We start from the raw sequence: 13236 nt of genomic DNA, 5'->3' as shown, positions 1-13236 counted from the left end.
GGTGGCTCAGTCGGTTAAGTGTCCGACTTCAGCTCAGGTCACCATCTCGCAGTCCATGAGTTCGAGCCCCGCATCCGGCTCTGGGCTGATGGCTCAGAGCCTGGAGCCTGCTTCCGATTCTGTGTCTCCTCTCTCTCTGCCCCTCCCCCGTTCATGCTCTGTCTCTCTCTCTGTCTCAAAAATAAATAAACGTTAAAAAATTTTTTTTTTTTTTAAAAAGGAAATTTAACATTTTCTAATTCTATCTTTGGACTTATTGCTTCAATTTATTTTCATTTCTTTACCACAGTCTGTCCTTTCAGGGGAGAAAACTATTCACAGAACTGCAGCCGCAAGGAGACTCTTCCTCTCCCATCATCACTGCGAAAGCCCAGGACTTGTTCAAACAAATGCACACACTCACTTCTAGAAACATGTCAGCCAGAGTGACCAGTCCATCACCCAGAAATTTTCCCTTTCTCCCAAAACACTGTGCTACCAAATTCTCTGAATTCCCTGAACCTCAAGATTCCAAATATCACAGTCAGTGATATAATGTATTATGACATATATATCATATATTATGCTTTAGTGCTGTTTTCAACCTTGTGAAGGGATTTCCCTTCCTGCTACTTTGAGAAATAGTACCTTAGGAGGTTTCTAGCTACTCTGTGACTTCACTCACCATCAGTATGCCAATAGTATTAAAATTCATTTCTTCAAACCAGATCTTTCCTTTGAGCTTTATACTCGTATATCCAGCTGCCTACTTGACACCTCCAAGCAGATATCTCACTACTGTGTAATATTAACCTGTCTAAAACAACTTGTGATTTCTCTTCTATCTCTCTCTACCTCTCTCTCATTCTTTTTTATTTCAGTCAGTGACATCTTAATCTTCCCATCTTCTCTTTCTGTAAATCTTAGAGTCATCTTTAATCACTTTCTCTCCCTTTCTCCCAATATCCAACGTATTTAGTGAAATTCAGATTTTGCTTTCAAAAGAGATTTCACATCTTTCGACTGCCAAGTCCTTAGTCTAACCCTCTTTTTCACTCACCAGGGCTGATGTGCACCACGGTGATTACTGGCCCATGGCTTTAGCATCTACGCCGGCTGCTCTTATTCGGTAGACTCCAATCTCGTGTCTTAATGCAGTGTTCTACCTGCCTCAGAACACATATGCATCTTTTCCTTCTGAAATACTTTTCCTTAAATCCTTAGATAACTTTTCTTTGTCCATCACATCAGTTTAACTATAAATTCCCTAGAAAGGCCTTTTCTGAATCACCAAAGAAACTACGTTCCCCTGTTTTGCAGTTTAAGGTTTTCTAAAGTTTTCTTCATAACATATACCACAAATTTAATTAGACATATTATTTCCCATTTTTTTGCCAAGGCCTGGAGAGGAATTTCCATATATTACCATAAGACCATAACTCTGTGACCATATTTGCAGGGATCATATATTTGTTCATTTTGGAGTAATTTTCATGTTAAGTATACTTCATATACATAGTAGGCACTTTTTTTTTTTCTGAATGAACAGCCTATGCCATATAAGCTCCTTAGTACCTCAGAACACTGAATCTGTGTAACTGCAAAGTTTATATTGTATAATACATTGTTTTAATTTTCTTTTTACTTAGTTATAAAGCACTGACAGCTAATGAAATAGAAGATCTTAAGCTGAAGAATTCAGCACTTCAGGAAAAAGTGGCCAGTGCCGAGAAAAGTGCAGAGGACATTCAACATCAGATATTGGCAACTGAGAGCGCAAATGAAGAATATGCAAGGTATGTGGGAAAAATAAAACCTGCCCATACTTGTAGCCTTAGAACTGTTAAGACAGTTTAATGTTGAAAGCCAGCTACGAAGTGATCCAGGGAATTATAGCTTTGGGTGATCTTCAACTGCAAAGTAAGAATTTGCACAGTTAAGAAGGTAAAATTCTTGAAGAGTTCCTTGAGTTGTGTTTTTCATTTGTTTTTTCAGTAAAAGAAAGGGGGGAAAGTTACTAAATGGCTATAAAATGTTTAGTGGACTCTCCTCTCTCAAACCCAAGGATGCTTCTAGATCTGCAGACCAAATCAGCACTTAAAGAAGCAGAAATTAAAGAAATCACAGTCTCTTCTCTTAAAACAATAACTGATTTGCAGAACCAACTCAAGCAACAAGGTGAAGAGTTTAGGAAACAACTGGAAGAGGAAGAAGCAAGGTAATCTAGGTTTAGAACTGGACTGCCACATAACCTCAGTTATTTTTTCTAGCACACTATGTTTTTTAATTTCATTTTTTTCCCTTACAGAAAAGCTGGAAAAGAAAACACAGTGGCAGAATTAACTGAGGAAATGAATAAGTGGCATCTCCTTTATAAAGAACTGTATAATAAAACAAAACCTTTCCAGGTTTGTCAGGACCACACTCACTTGTGTTTGGTTTAGGCACTTTGTTCCCTGTCACAGTCACAACAGTGACATGATTTTACTGAAAGATCATTTTGCTGTGCATTTCCAGTGCCAATTTAACTCCCTATTAAAGGGGACTTTACATTTTTTTAAATTATTCTGCAGACATTTTTTATGCCGCTTTCTATAGGTTAAGAACTTGTCATAAGAGACTTAAAGTTAATAGTTTAGAAGGCTCTCCTGATAGAAATTTTTGATAATGAATCTATGTAAATTTTTGATGCTTATTTTGTTACAATCTTGCTCAGTGTTTCTCAAATTAATAAGCTGATCTTCAAAAAGGATAAAGGCTAATCTTGACCCTTAAAAAGAGTGGGAGGGCAGTATTGGTTATAACGTGATGATGCAGATGATATACAGAGTAGGCTGGCTCCTGGCCTTCTTTCCATGGGTTTCTCCCTACTTTAATGACCTTTGAAATGAAATACACAAAAGTTTTTTTGAAAGAGCCAGAATTTATGGAGAACCTGAGAATATGTCAGCATGATCTGTTTTCGTCCATTGTTTTTTATGTTCTTGTACTTGAATTTCCTTGTAGTTTCTTTTTTCTTTTTTCCTCTGTAGTTTCTATGAGACAAGTAAATTTAACATTTCTAATTATAAAAAACCTCTTTTTCAGCTACAACTGGATGCTTTTGAAGCAGAGAAACAGGCTTTGTTGAATGAACATGGAGCAGCTCAGGAACAGCTTAATAAACTAAGAGATTCTTATGCTAAATTACTGGGTCATCAAAATCTAAAGCAAAAAATCAAGCATGTTGTGAAACTGAAAGATGAAAATAGCCAACTCAAATCGGTTTGTAAAATAACACTTAGTCCTACTGAAGATATCAGGGTGGGGTATTTTTTATTCTAACTGTAACATTTAAGTTCAACAAAGAACTTTGATATCAGGAAAACTTAAGTTTATAGGGGAAAATCCATCTGAGAATTATGGATTTATTTTAGACCATTGACCAGATGGGTATTATGTTCTCAGGTTTTCCAAATACTTCATTAGTATATTAGAAATCACTAGTGGGACACCTGGGTGGCTGATTCGGTTAAGCACCTAACTTCAGCTCAAGTCATGATTTCATAGTTCGTGGGTTCAAGCCCCACACTGGGGCCTCTGCTGTCATCACAGAGCCCCCTTCAGATCCTCTGTCTCTCTCTCTCTCTCTCTCTCCAGCCCTCCCCCACTCTCACACATTCTCACTCTTTCAAAAATAAACATTTTTTAAACATTTTTTAAAATCACTAGGGGCATCTGGGTGACTCAGTTGGTTAAGCGTCTGACTTCGGCTCAGGTCATGATCTCACACTTTGTGGGTTTGAGCCCCGCGTTGGGCCTGTGCTGACAGCTCAGAGCCTGGAGCCTGCTCTAGATTCTATGTCTCCCTTTCTCTCTGCCCTTCCCCACCCCTCTCCCCCCCCCCCCCCCCCACTTCACATTGTATCTCTCAAAAAAATAAACTTTAAAATTTTTTTTCAAAAACTATCACCAGTGTAATTGGAAGAATTCACAGAGCTTTACACATCCATTTCTATTTGCAAAATAGCAAAATCCTTGGTATAAATAAATATAAAGATAAGCAGTATTCAAAAATAGTTAAGCATTTGGGATACCTGGCTGGCTTAGTGGGTAGAGCACATGACTCTTAATGTTGGGGTCATGAGATTACTTTAAAAAAGCAGTTAATCGTTTAAGTTGTTTTCAACAGCTTTATTAAGATATAATTCACATACCATACAATTCACCCATTTAAAGTTGAGTTTTATACAACTCAGTAGGTCTTAGTACATTCACAAATATGCAACCATCTGCACAATTTTAGGATATTTGCATCACCTTAGACTGAAACTCCTTACCCTTTAACTGTCATCTCCTTATCTCCTCATTCACCCCTCCCACTACTAAACTACTTTTTGTCCATAAATTTCCCTATTCTGAATATTTCCTATTTGTGTGCTCAAATAATATGTGGTCTTTTGTGGCTTGCTTGTTTTAATTAACAGTGTTTTCAAAGTTCATCCATGTAGTATAGCATGTGTCCGTACTTCATTCTTCTTTATGACCTAATAATATTTAATTGCTTAGATATGTCACATTTTTATCCATTTGTCAGTTGATAGACATCTGACTTGTTTCCATCCTCAGAATGTTATGAATAATGCTACCATAAACATTCATGTACAAGTTTTTGTGTGGACATGTTTTGGTTTCTCTTGGGTTGTACTTAAAAGTGAAATTTCTAGGTAATTGGGTAACTTAATGTTTAATCGTTTGAGGAACTGTTTTCCACAGCAGTTATATCTTTCTACATTCCACCTATAAAGTATGAGGGTTCTGGTTTTTCCATATCTTTACCAACATTTGTTATGTGACTTTTTCATTCTGACTATACTAGTGGATATGAAGAGATACCTAATTGTGGTTTTAATTTGCATTTCCCTGGTGACTGATGCTGACCATCTATTCATGTCCTTATTGGCCATTTGTATATCTTCCCTGGAAGAAATATCTGTGTATATCCTTTGCCTATTTTTATTTGGATTATTGTTTTTTTAACAAATTATGAGAGTCCTTTATATATTATGTATATGTTCCTTATCACATGTAGTCTTTGAAAATATTTTCTCTCATTCTGTACATTCACTTTCTTGATGTTTGTTGAAGCACAAAATTTTGACAAAGTGCGATGTATCTATTTTTTCCTCTGTTTCTTGTTCTTTATTCTCTAACAATCTTTTGCCAAATCCCAGATCTTGAAGATTTATCCCTATGTTTTCTTCTAAGGGTTTTTACAGTTTTAACTTTTACATTGAGTTCATTGATACATTTGAGGATTTTGTATACAGTGAGAGGTAAGTGTCCAACTTTATACTTTAGCATGTGGATATCTAGTTGTTCTCATGCCATTTGTTGAAGAGACTATTCATTCCTCCAATGAATGATCTGCACACCCTTGTTGAAAATCAGCTGACCACATATTTATGGTTTATTTCTAGAGTCTCAAATGTTTTCCACTGATCTATATAGCTGTCCTTGTGCTTCCACACTGTCTTAATTACAGTTGGATTGTAGTAAGTTTTAAAACCAGAAGGCATGCATAAATAAATAAATAAATAACCTTAAAAAAGGGTAGGGACACCTGGATGGCTCAGTCAAACATCCGACTCTTGATTTTGACTCAGGTTCTATGGATTCAAGCCCTGTGTCAGGCTCTGCACTGATGTCACAGAGCCTACTTGGGATTCTATGAAGGAAGGAAATGAGGGAGAGAGGGCAAAGGGGAAAGGAAAAGAATGCTTAAAACCAGGAGGCATGAATCCGCCTACTTTTCTTCTTTTTCAAGATTGTTTTGGCTATTCTGGGTCCCTTGCAATTCCATATGAATTGCAGAATCAGCTATTCAATTTTTACAAAGAAGTCATCTGAGATTCACATGGGAATTATGTTGAATCTGTAGATAGGTTTGGGTCAATTGCCATCTTAACTATGTTACATCTTCTGATCCATGAACATGGGATGTTTTTCCAATTATTTACATCTTTAATCTCTTTCAACAATGGTTTGGAGTTTTGAAATTATAAGTTTTACACTTTTGTTAAACTTGTTCCTAAGTATTTTATCCTTTTTGAGGTTATTGTAAATGAAGTTGTTTTCTTAATTTCATTTTCAGATGGTTCCTGGCAAGTGTGTAGAAATAAAATTGATTTTTGTATACTGAAATTGTATCTTTCAATCCTGCTGAACTCATTTATTTGTTGTAATAGATTTTTAGTGGTTTCCTTAGGATTTTCTGTATAGATGATCATTTGTAAATAGAGATAGTTTTACTTCTCTTTTAACCTGAATGCCTTTCATTACTTTTTCTTGCCTAATAAGTTCCCTGGCTGGAACCTCCAGACAAAGTTGAAATGGTGTGAGTGGAGATCCTTGTTTTGGTCCTGATTTGGGTGGGGGAAAGCATTCACACTTTCTCTGTTAAGTATACTATTAGTTGCAGGCTTGTCACAGATACTCTTTATCAGGGTGAGAAAATTTCCTTCTATTCCTGGTTTTTTTAGTGTTTTTACCATGAAAGGGTATTAAATTTTGTCCAGCACCTTTTCTGTGTCTGTTGAGATGATCATGTGACTTTCATTCTGTTTATTTCTGAAATTAATTGATTTTTGGATATTAAATTAACCTTGCATTCTGATCAGTTTTGCTTGGCCATGGTGCATAATTCCCTTTGTATTGCTGGATTCCTTTTGCTAATATATGCTGAGGTTTTTTTCATCCATATTCCCGACAGATATTGGTCTACAGGTTTCATACAATATTTTTGGTTTTATTTGGTTCTGGTATCAATGCTGACCTCATAAAATTAGTTGGGAAAGATTTTGTCTTTTCAATTTTTTGAAATAGTTTGTGAATTGGTATTAATTATTCATTGACTGTGCAATAGAATTCAGTAGTGAAGCCATCTGGATCTGAGCTTTTTGTGTGTGTGGGTAGTTTTTATTATCCAGTCTCTTCTTATGAGTCTATTCATACTGACTTTCTTTTTGAGAGAGTTTCAGTAGTTTGTGTCTTTCTATGAAGTTCTCTGTTTCATTTAAGTTATCTGACTTATGGATATACAACTCTTCATAGTATTTTTTTTGTAATCCTTTTTATTTTGGTAAGGTCAGTCACCATGTCCCTTCTTTCATTTCTGATTCTAGTAATTTGACTATTCACACTTTTTTTTTTTTTTTTTTAGTTCTCTTAGTTCTGTGAACATATTTATAATGGCTACTTTGAAACCGTTTTTGAATAAATCCAGTGTCTGGTTACTCTCAGGCAGTTTTTGTTCCCTGCTTTTTTCCAATGTATAGGTCATGCTTTCCTGCCTTTTTTGTTGGAAAGTGGATATTTTAGATTATATGTTGTAGCACCTTTGGTTACAGCCCTTTCCTTCAAGGTGTGTTATTTTCTTGTTGATTTGTTTAGTAATTGGCTGGGTTGTGCTAGTGAAGTCTGTTCCTCCTCCCCCACCCCCCCAGTAGTGTAGTGCCTCTGATACTGCTGCTCAGGGAGGTTCAGTCTGAAGTGTACCCACGGTCACCCTGGGATGACACTGATTTTGGTAGAGCTGTCTCCTCTATTTCCCTCATCACACGTTAAACTGGATAACTAGTCACTTATTGCTCTTAACAGTGCCCTGGAGTATAAATTGCTCTTCAAACTAATCCAGTTGAATTCTGGCTCCTTTGTTGGAATTATGTTTTAGGTCATTGATTGATTGTGTGCTGACCCCAGAAGGACTTCTCCCAGCTGTCTTATTCACCAGTTGTAAACCTACAGCTTTGCCTGTATTTTGAATCACCTCCCAGCTTCCTTGCACCACCACCTTGACTGTTATTCACAGCACCCTCCAGCTTGAACTTCTCCAAATGCTGTTGCAAGTGAAGTCAGTTCCTTTGGGGAGAAATTAGGAACTATGTGTTTTATAGTCTACTTCTCTACCCCTGCTCCCCCAGGTAAAATCTCTGAGACAGGGTTCTGGAGCTGAAGTAGGAGAAAATGACAAGCTTTTTCTCTGAATGAGACATCTGGCCTGGGAACTGAGTGCTTGACAGACGTGGGGGAGAGGGGCAAGGAGAGCACTCTCAGGTTCTCTCAGCTTGCCTTTCCTGGCATGGAATCATCACCTTATGAGCCAAGGCAGCAAAAGTGATCAGCATTTTCTGCACACAGCATTTTCCCAGCATTTTCTGCACACAGCACCTAAGGTAGAGCCCCTGTTGCACAGAAGAAAGGATCCTTCACCTCTCAACCACATTTGCTTGGGATGTGGCCTCAACAACAGGAAAAGCCTCTGAGTGGGAGCTGGAGAAACAGAGGGCCCTGTTCTTGCCTGCAGCTGTCTATCCCACCTTGCTAAACTGGGAGTTGCAAGAGAGGGAGCAGACTTGGGTCAAATACCACAGACCCTTACCTTTTTTTTTTTTTTTTACCATATTTTTGTAGATTTGGTTGAATAGATGCTTCTTCATTGCCTGTTTTGCCTTAGAACCATTTTTACAGGCTTTAAATGGTTGCCTTTTTTTTTTTTTTAATAATTTTTAGTTTCATTAGGAAGCAGGTTACTGGAGCTTCTCTTGCTATCATGCCACAAGTTCATCTCAGCATTTAATTTGGAGATTAACTTTTATCGGAAACATAGCTTTGTATCTGTAGAGTGGCAAAAAGACTGAAATGTCTCATTATCCCCTTTGTCACACCTGTTCAGTGTCATTTTATAATTTGTAGTATTAAAGCCTGTATCTAGCAGTGATTTTTTGCCTTTTGGTTTGATACATGAGCACCTTGGGAAATTTGTCAGTAACACTGATAACACATTTCACCAACATGAGGTTTAGTAATTGTTTGTTGTCTATATTTCTCTTACATAGGAGGTGTCAAAACTCCGCTCTCAGCTTGCTAAGAAAAAACAAAGTGAAACAAAACTTCAGGAGGAATTGAATAAAGTTCTGGGTATCAAACACTTTGATCCTTCAAAGGCTTTTCTTCATGAAAGTAAAGAAAATTTTGCTCTCAAAACCCCATTGAAAGAAGGTAAGAAATGAATAAATGGATAAGTGTCATCTTCCTTTGAATTTGCTTTCACAGCATATCACAAATTGTCCATTTTTATGAACTGTGAAAATTTGTTGACAGTTTCTGATATAAAAAATTCATATTGGGGCATCTGGATGGCTCAGTCGGTTAAGCGTTAAGACTTCAGCTCAGGTCATGATCTCACCATTCATGGGTTCAAGCCCTGCATTGGGCTCTGCGCTGACAGCTCAGAGGCTGGAACCTGCTTCGGATTCTGTGTCTCTCTGTCTCTGTCTCTCTCTCTCTCTCTCTCTCTCTGCCCCACCCTGCTTGTGTTCTCTCTCTCTCTCTCTCTCTCTCTCTCTCAAAAATAAATAAACTTTTTTTTTAATGGTGAATTAAAAAATATAATTATGGTACAAAATATTGCTTCACCTGCCTTACAGAAGGTGGAAATGCCTGTTTTTAGTTTATAATGGCTGATAGATTAGTTTTAATGTAGATTACTAACACCTCTTTTTAATAATTCTTCCAGGTAATACAAACTGCTGTTGAGCTCCTGTGGAGTTTCAAGAATTATGCAAGTAAACATCTGAAAGACCTGTTAAAGATTATTTCATTCTTAGTATTTTTATTATTGTTATTGCTATTGTTGCTGTTACTATTATGTTTGTAATGAGTATTTTTAATGTATTTAATATTAACTTCCTATCCTTACGTATGTAAATGGAAGTTCAAGATTTTTACCAATATGACTTATGACTTTTTTTTTCTATTGTCTGTACCTCCCCTTGATGCTTACCTTTATCACCTCATTCTAAACCTCACTGGCCTTCCATCTTTACAACTCATCCCAGCAAATCAACGTTCCTTTAAAAATCACTCAGATTATTATTCCCCTACTCTGAAACCTTATTTGGTTTCAAGATTCAAATCCATAGGTTTTTTGGTGTGATACTGGAGGCCTTTTCTAATCTGAGCCTCTTAAGCTAGGCTAAAACACGTTGGCCCGTTCCTGCCTCTCCGTTGATTGTCTAACAAGGTTCATTCTATCACACCCATCATCCATTTTTCCAGTTCAAATAAGAAATAAGTGTATGCCTAACTCCATAGTAATCTCTTTGTCTCCTACCAGGGTCACTAAGTTGGTCAACAATTTGTGGATTCCTAGACTCTATCTCAGTCCTACTAAATTAGAATCTGGTGTTTAGGTTGAAAATACGCATTTTTAACAAACTCTGCAGTCAATTCTTAGATTCAGTAACACTCTGAAAACCTATGCTCATAACCTCAACAGAATTTGTTATAGAGTGCTTGCCATCTGACTACTGGCTGCTTGGTTAATATTTTTGTAATATGAAATAAAATCACACATTAAGTCATTTACCCAATTATTCAACTTGTATTATATGAAGTTACAATAATGCTTCTATTTAAGGTATATTTATTGTCTCTGCTCTCCCCTCTCTATCTTGTCCCCAGAATCATACTTGGTAGTATATTATGTGGAAATGGTGAATCTTCATCTAAAATAACTGATGTACAAAGTTGGTATGATATTATAAGCCACAGTTCTGAGGAAATATAGAAATTATAAAAAAAAATGCACTTCAAATATAAAGACAAAAATAAGTGAAAATTAAAGCAATGTTAAAACATACCATACTGAGACATGACATTAGCAAGATGGCAGAATAGAACCCTTGGACCTGCCTTCTCCCCACAGACATACTGATTCAGCAATAATACATAGACAAATTCCCCTTGTGAGAAATCCACAAACTAGTTGAGGGTGCCAAGAATATAAGTAGAGAAAGGATAATATCTTCAACAAATATATCTAAGTGCAAAAGAACGAACCATATATAAAAATCATCTCAAAAACCTTAAAGTATAAAACAACTAGAAGAAATGTAATAGGAAATCTTCATGACATTGGTCTTAGTGCTGACTTCTCATACCAAAAGTCACAGGCAACAAAAGCAAAGTGGATAAGTGGGACTACATCCAACTAAATTTTCTGCATGACAAATAAATCAACAAAGTGAAAAGAACCTATAGAATTCAAGAAAATATTTGCAAACTGTACATCAAAGGGGTTAATTTTCAAGATGTGTAAGAAATTACAATGCGATATAATAATATATGCAATAATAAACGCAAAATAATAATATAAAAATTGCTAAAGAATTTGAATAGTTATTTCTCCGAAGAAGACGTAGAAGTGATCAACAGCCATAGGAAGAGATGCTCAGAATCACTAGTCATCACAAAGAGACAATATTTCATACCTGTTAGGATGGTTATTATAAAAAAAAAAAAAGTAAATATTAGGATATGGAAGCATTAGGACCCTTGTTTTTTGTGGTTTATTTATTTATTTAAATTCAAGTTAGTTAACATACAGTGTAGTATTGGTTTCAGGAGTAGAACCCAGTGATTAGAACAATTGTACAGTTGTTGGTGAGAAGGTAAAATAGTGTAGCCACTATGGAAAATAGCATAGAGGTTCCTCAAAAAATTTAAAATAGAACTACCATGTGATTCAGCAACCCCACTTCTGAATATTTATCCAAAAGAATTGAAATGAGAATCACAAGAAGGTATTTGCACTTCTGTGTCCATTGCAGTATTATTCACATTAGCCAAGCTATGGAAACAACCTAAACGTCCACTGACAGATGAATGGATAAAGGAAATACATACAATGGAATATTATTTGGCCTTTAAAAAAGAAAGAAACCCTGCCTTACTGCTATAACACATTAACACAAAATTAGTGGCTTTAAAGAACACAAATTTATTATATAACAATTCTGGAGGTCAGACGTCTACAATGAGTGTTATGAAGCCAAAAAATAGATGTTGGTGGGGCTGTGTCCCTTCTGAAGGCTCTAGGGACAAATCTATTTTCGTGTCTTTTCTAACTTCTAGTGGCTGCCTGCATTCCTTGGCCCATATCTCCTTCTTCCATCTTCAAAGCATCACTCCAACCCCTGCTTCAGTTGTCACATATTTCTTACTCTGACCTTCCTGCTTCCATCTAAGGACCTTTTGATTATATTGGACCCACAGAGTTGATCAAGTATAATCTTCCCATCTCAAAGTCTCTAATAATATCTGGAAAGTTCCTTTTGTCATATAAAGTAATATTCATAGGTTCCAGAGATTACTATGTGGACATCATTGAAAGAACCATTGTTTTGTTTACCACAGTCATCAAAGATGATACAGTATTTCCAAGGTGTTCTTGGACACTTGATCTTGGAATCCAGCCATCTTTTGTTGATTCCCTTCCTTCAAGCCAACTGCCCCAGGTGATGTGGAACAGCAATGAATGGCCTGGGCTGATCCCTACCCAAATTACAGATTCATGGGCAAAATAAATACCCAAATTATAGATTTGTGGGCAAAATAAATAACAGCAATTAGGATGATAATTTATCCTAAAATTCTTACCAGACCACCTTCTGTTTAATTTACTTTACTATTTATGTTAGGTGTAACGGTCCATTACTCTATCTTTTTGTGTATTTCCTCCCACGTTCCTGTTAAAATTCAACACTGCACAAATTCAGTTGTCTGCATCTTATGCTTTTGTACCCAGACTGTTGAACAGTACTAAATAAAATCCTCTAATATTAAAGATAGTGACCATGTCCCACTTTTCCAACCTTAAGTAGGCTCTTGATGTCACCAAACAATTCTGTGTTTTTCTTTCCTTTTTTTTTTTTTTTAGGTAGGCTCCACACCAAACATGAGGCTCAAACTAATGACCCTGAGACTAAGATTCACATGCTCTGCATACTGAGCCAACAAGGCACCCCTCTTTCCCATTTTTAATTTTCCTCAAACCTCAGACTTCAGCATCTCCCTCTTAGCCACTGATAGCTATTTCTACTTAAAGAAAATAGAAATAATCGATGGTGGAATTTCCTCAAAATGTAGGTTATTCAATAAATAGTTTCAGGATGACTGGCTTTCCATATAGAGGAAAGAAGTTGTATATTTCACCTTACTTTCAAACCAAAAATAAAATATAGATTAAATTTAAAAATCTAATCATAGTACAAGACAATGTGAGTGTCTTTATAATTTCAAAATGGAGAAATTTTGTAAAGACTATGAAGACCCAAAATACAGCTGTGATTTCATAAAAAGTAAAAGAATCTGGATGAAGAAAAGCTCCATAATCAAATGACAAACACATATGATAGGCAAAGCAGAATTTCTTTT

General features: G+C 36.2%; 1 protein-coding gene across 2 annotated transcripts in view; it reads left to right on the top strand.

The window, feature by feature from the left end:
- Positions 1–10386, top strand: part of HMMR (hyaluronan mediated motility receptor) — a 39596-nt gene extending 29210 nt beyond the window's left edge. For both annotated transcript variants that reach the window (XM_047864357.1, XM_047864272.1), the window contains exons 13-18: positions 1629–1775; positions 2045–2197; positions 2288–2387; positions 3067–3243; positions 8856–9018; positions 9536–10386. In XM_047864357.1, coding sequence (XP_047720313.1) covers positions 1629–1775; positions 2045–2197; positions 2288–2387; positions 3067–3243; positions 8856–9018; positions 9536–9555 — 760 coding nt within the window. In that variant the 3' untranslated portion in view covers positions 9556–10386. The remainder of the gene's footprint in view (positions 1–1628; positions 1776–2044; positions 2198–2287; positions 2388–3066; positions 3244–8855; positions 9019–9535) is intronic.
- Positions 10387–13236: the final 2850 nt, after the last annotated feature.

Source organism: Prionailurus viverrinus, chromosome A1, assembly GCF_022837055.1.
Source record: "Prionailurus viverrinus isolate Anna chromosome A1, UM_Priviv_1.0, whole genome shotgun sequence".
Classification (NCBI taxonomy): domain Eukaryota; kingdom Metazoa; phylum Chordata; class Mammalia; order Carnivora; family Felidae; genus Prionailurus; species Prionailurus viverrinus.
This window is presented reverse-complemented; position numbering and strand designations above follow the sequence as displayed.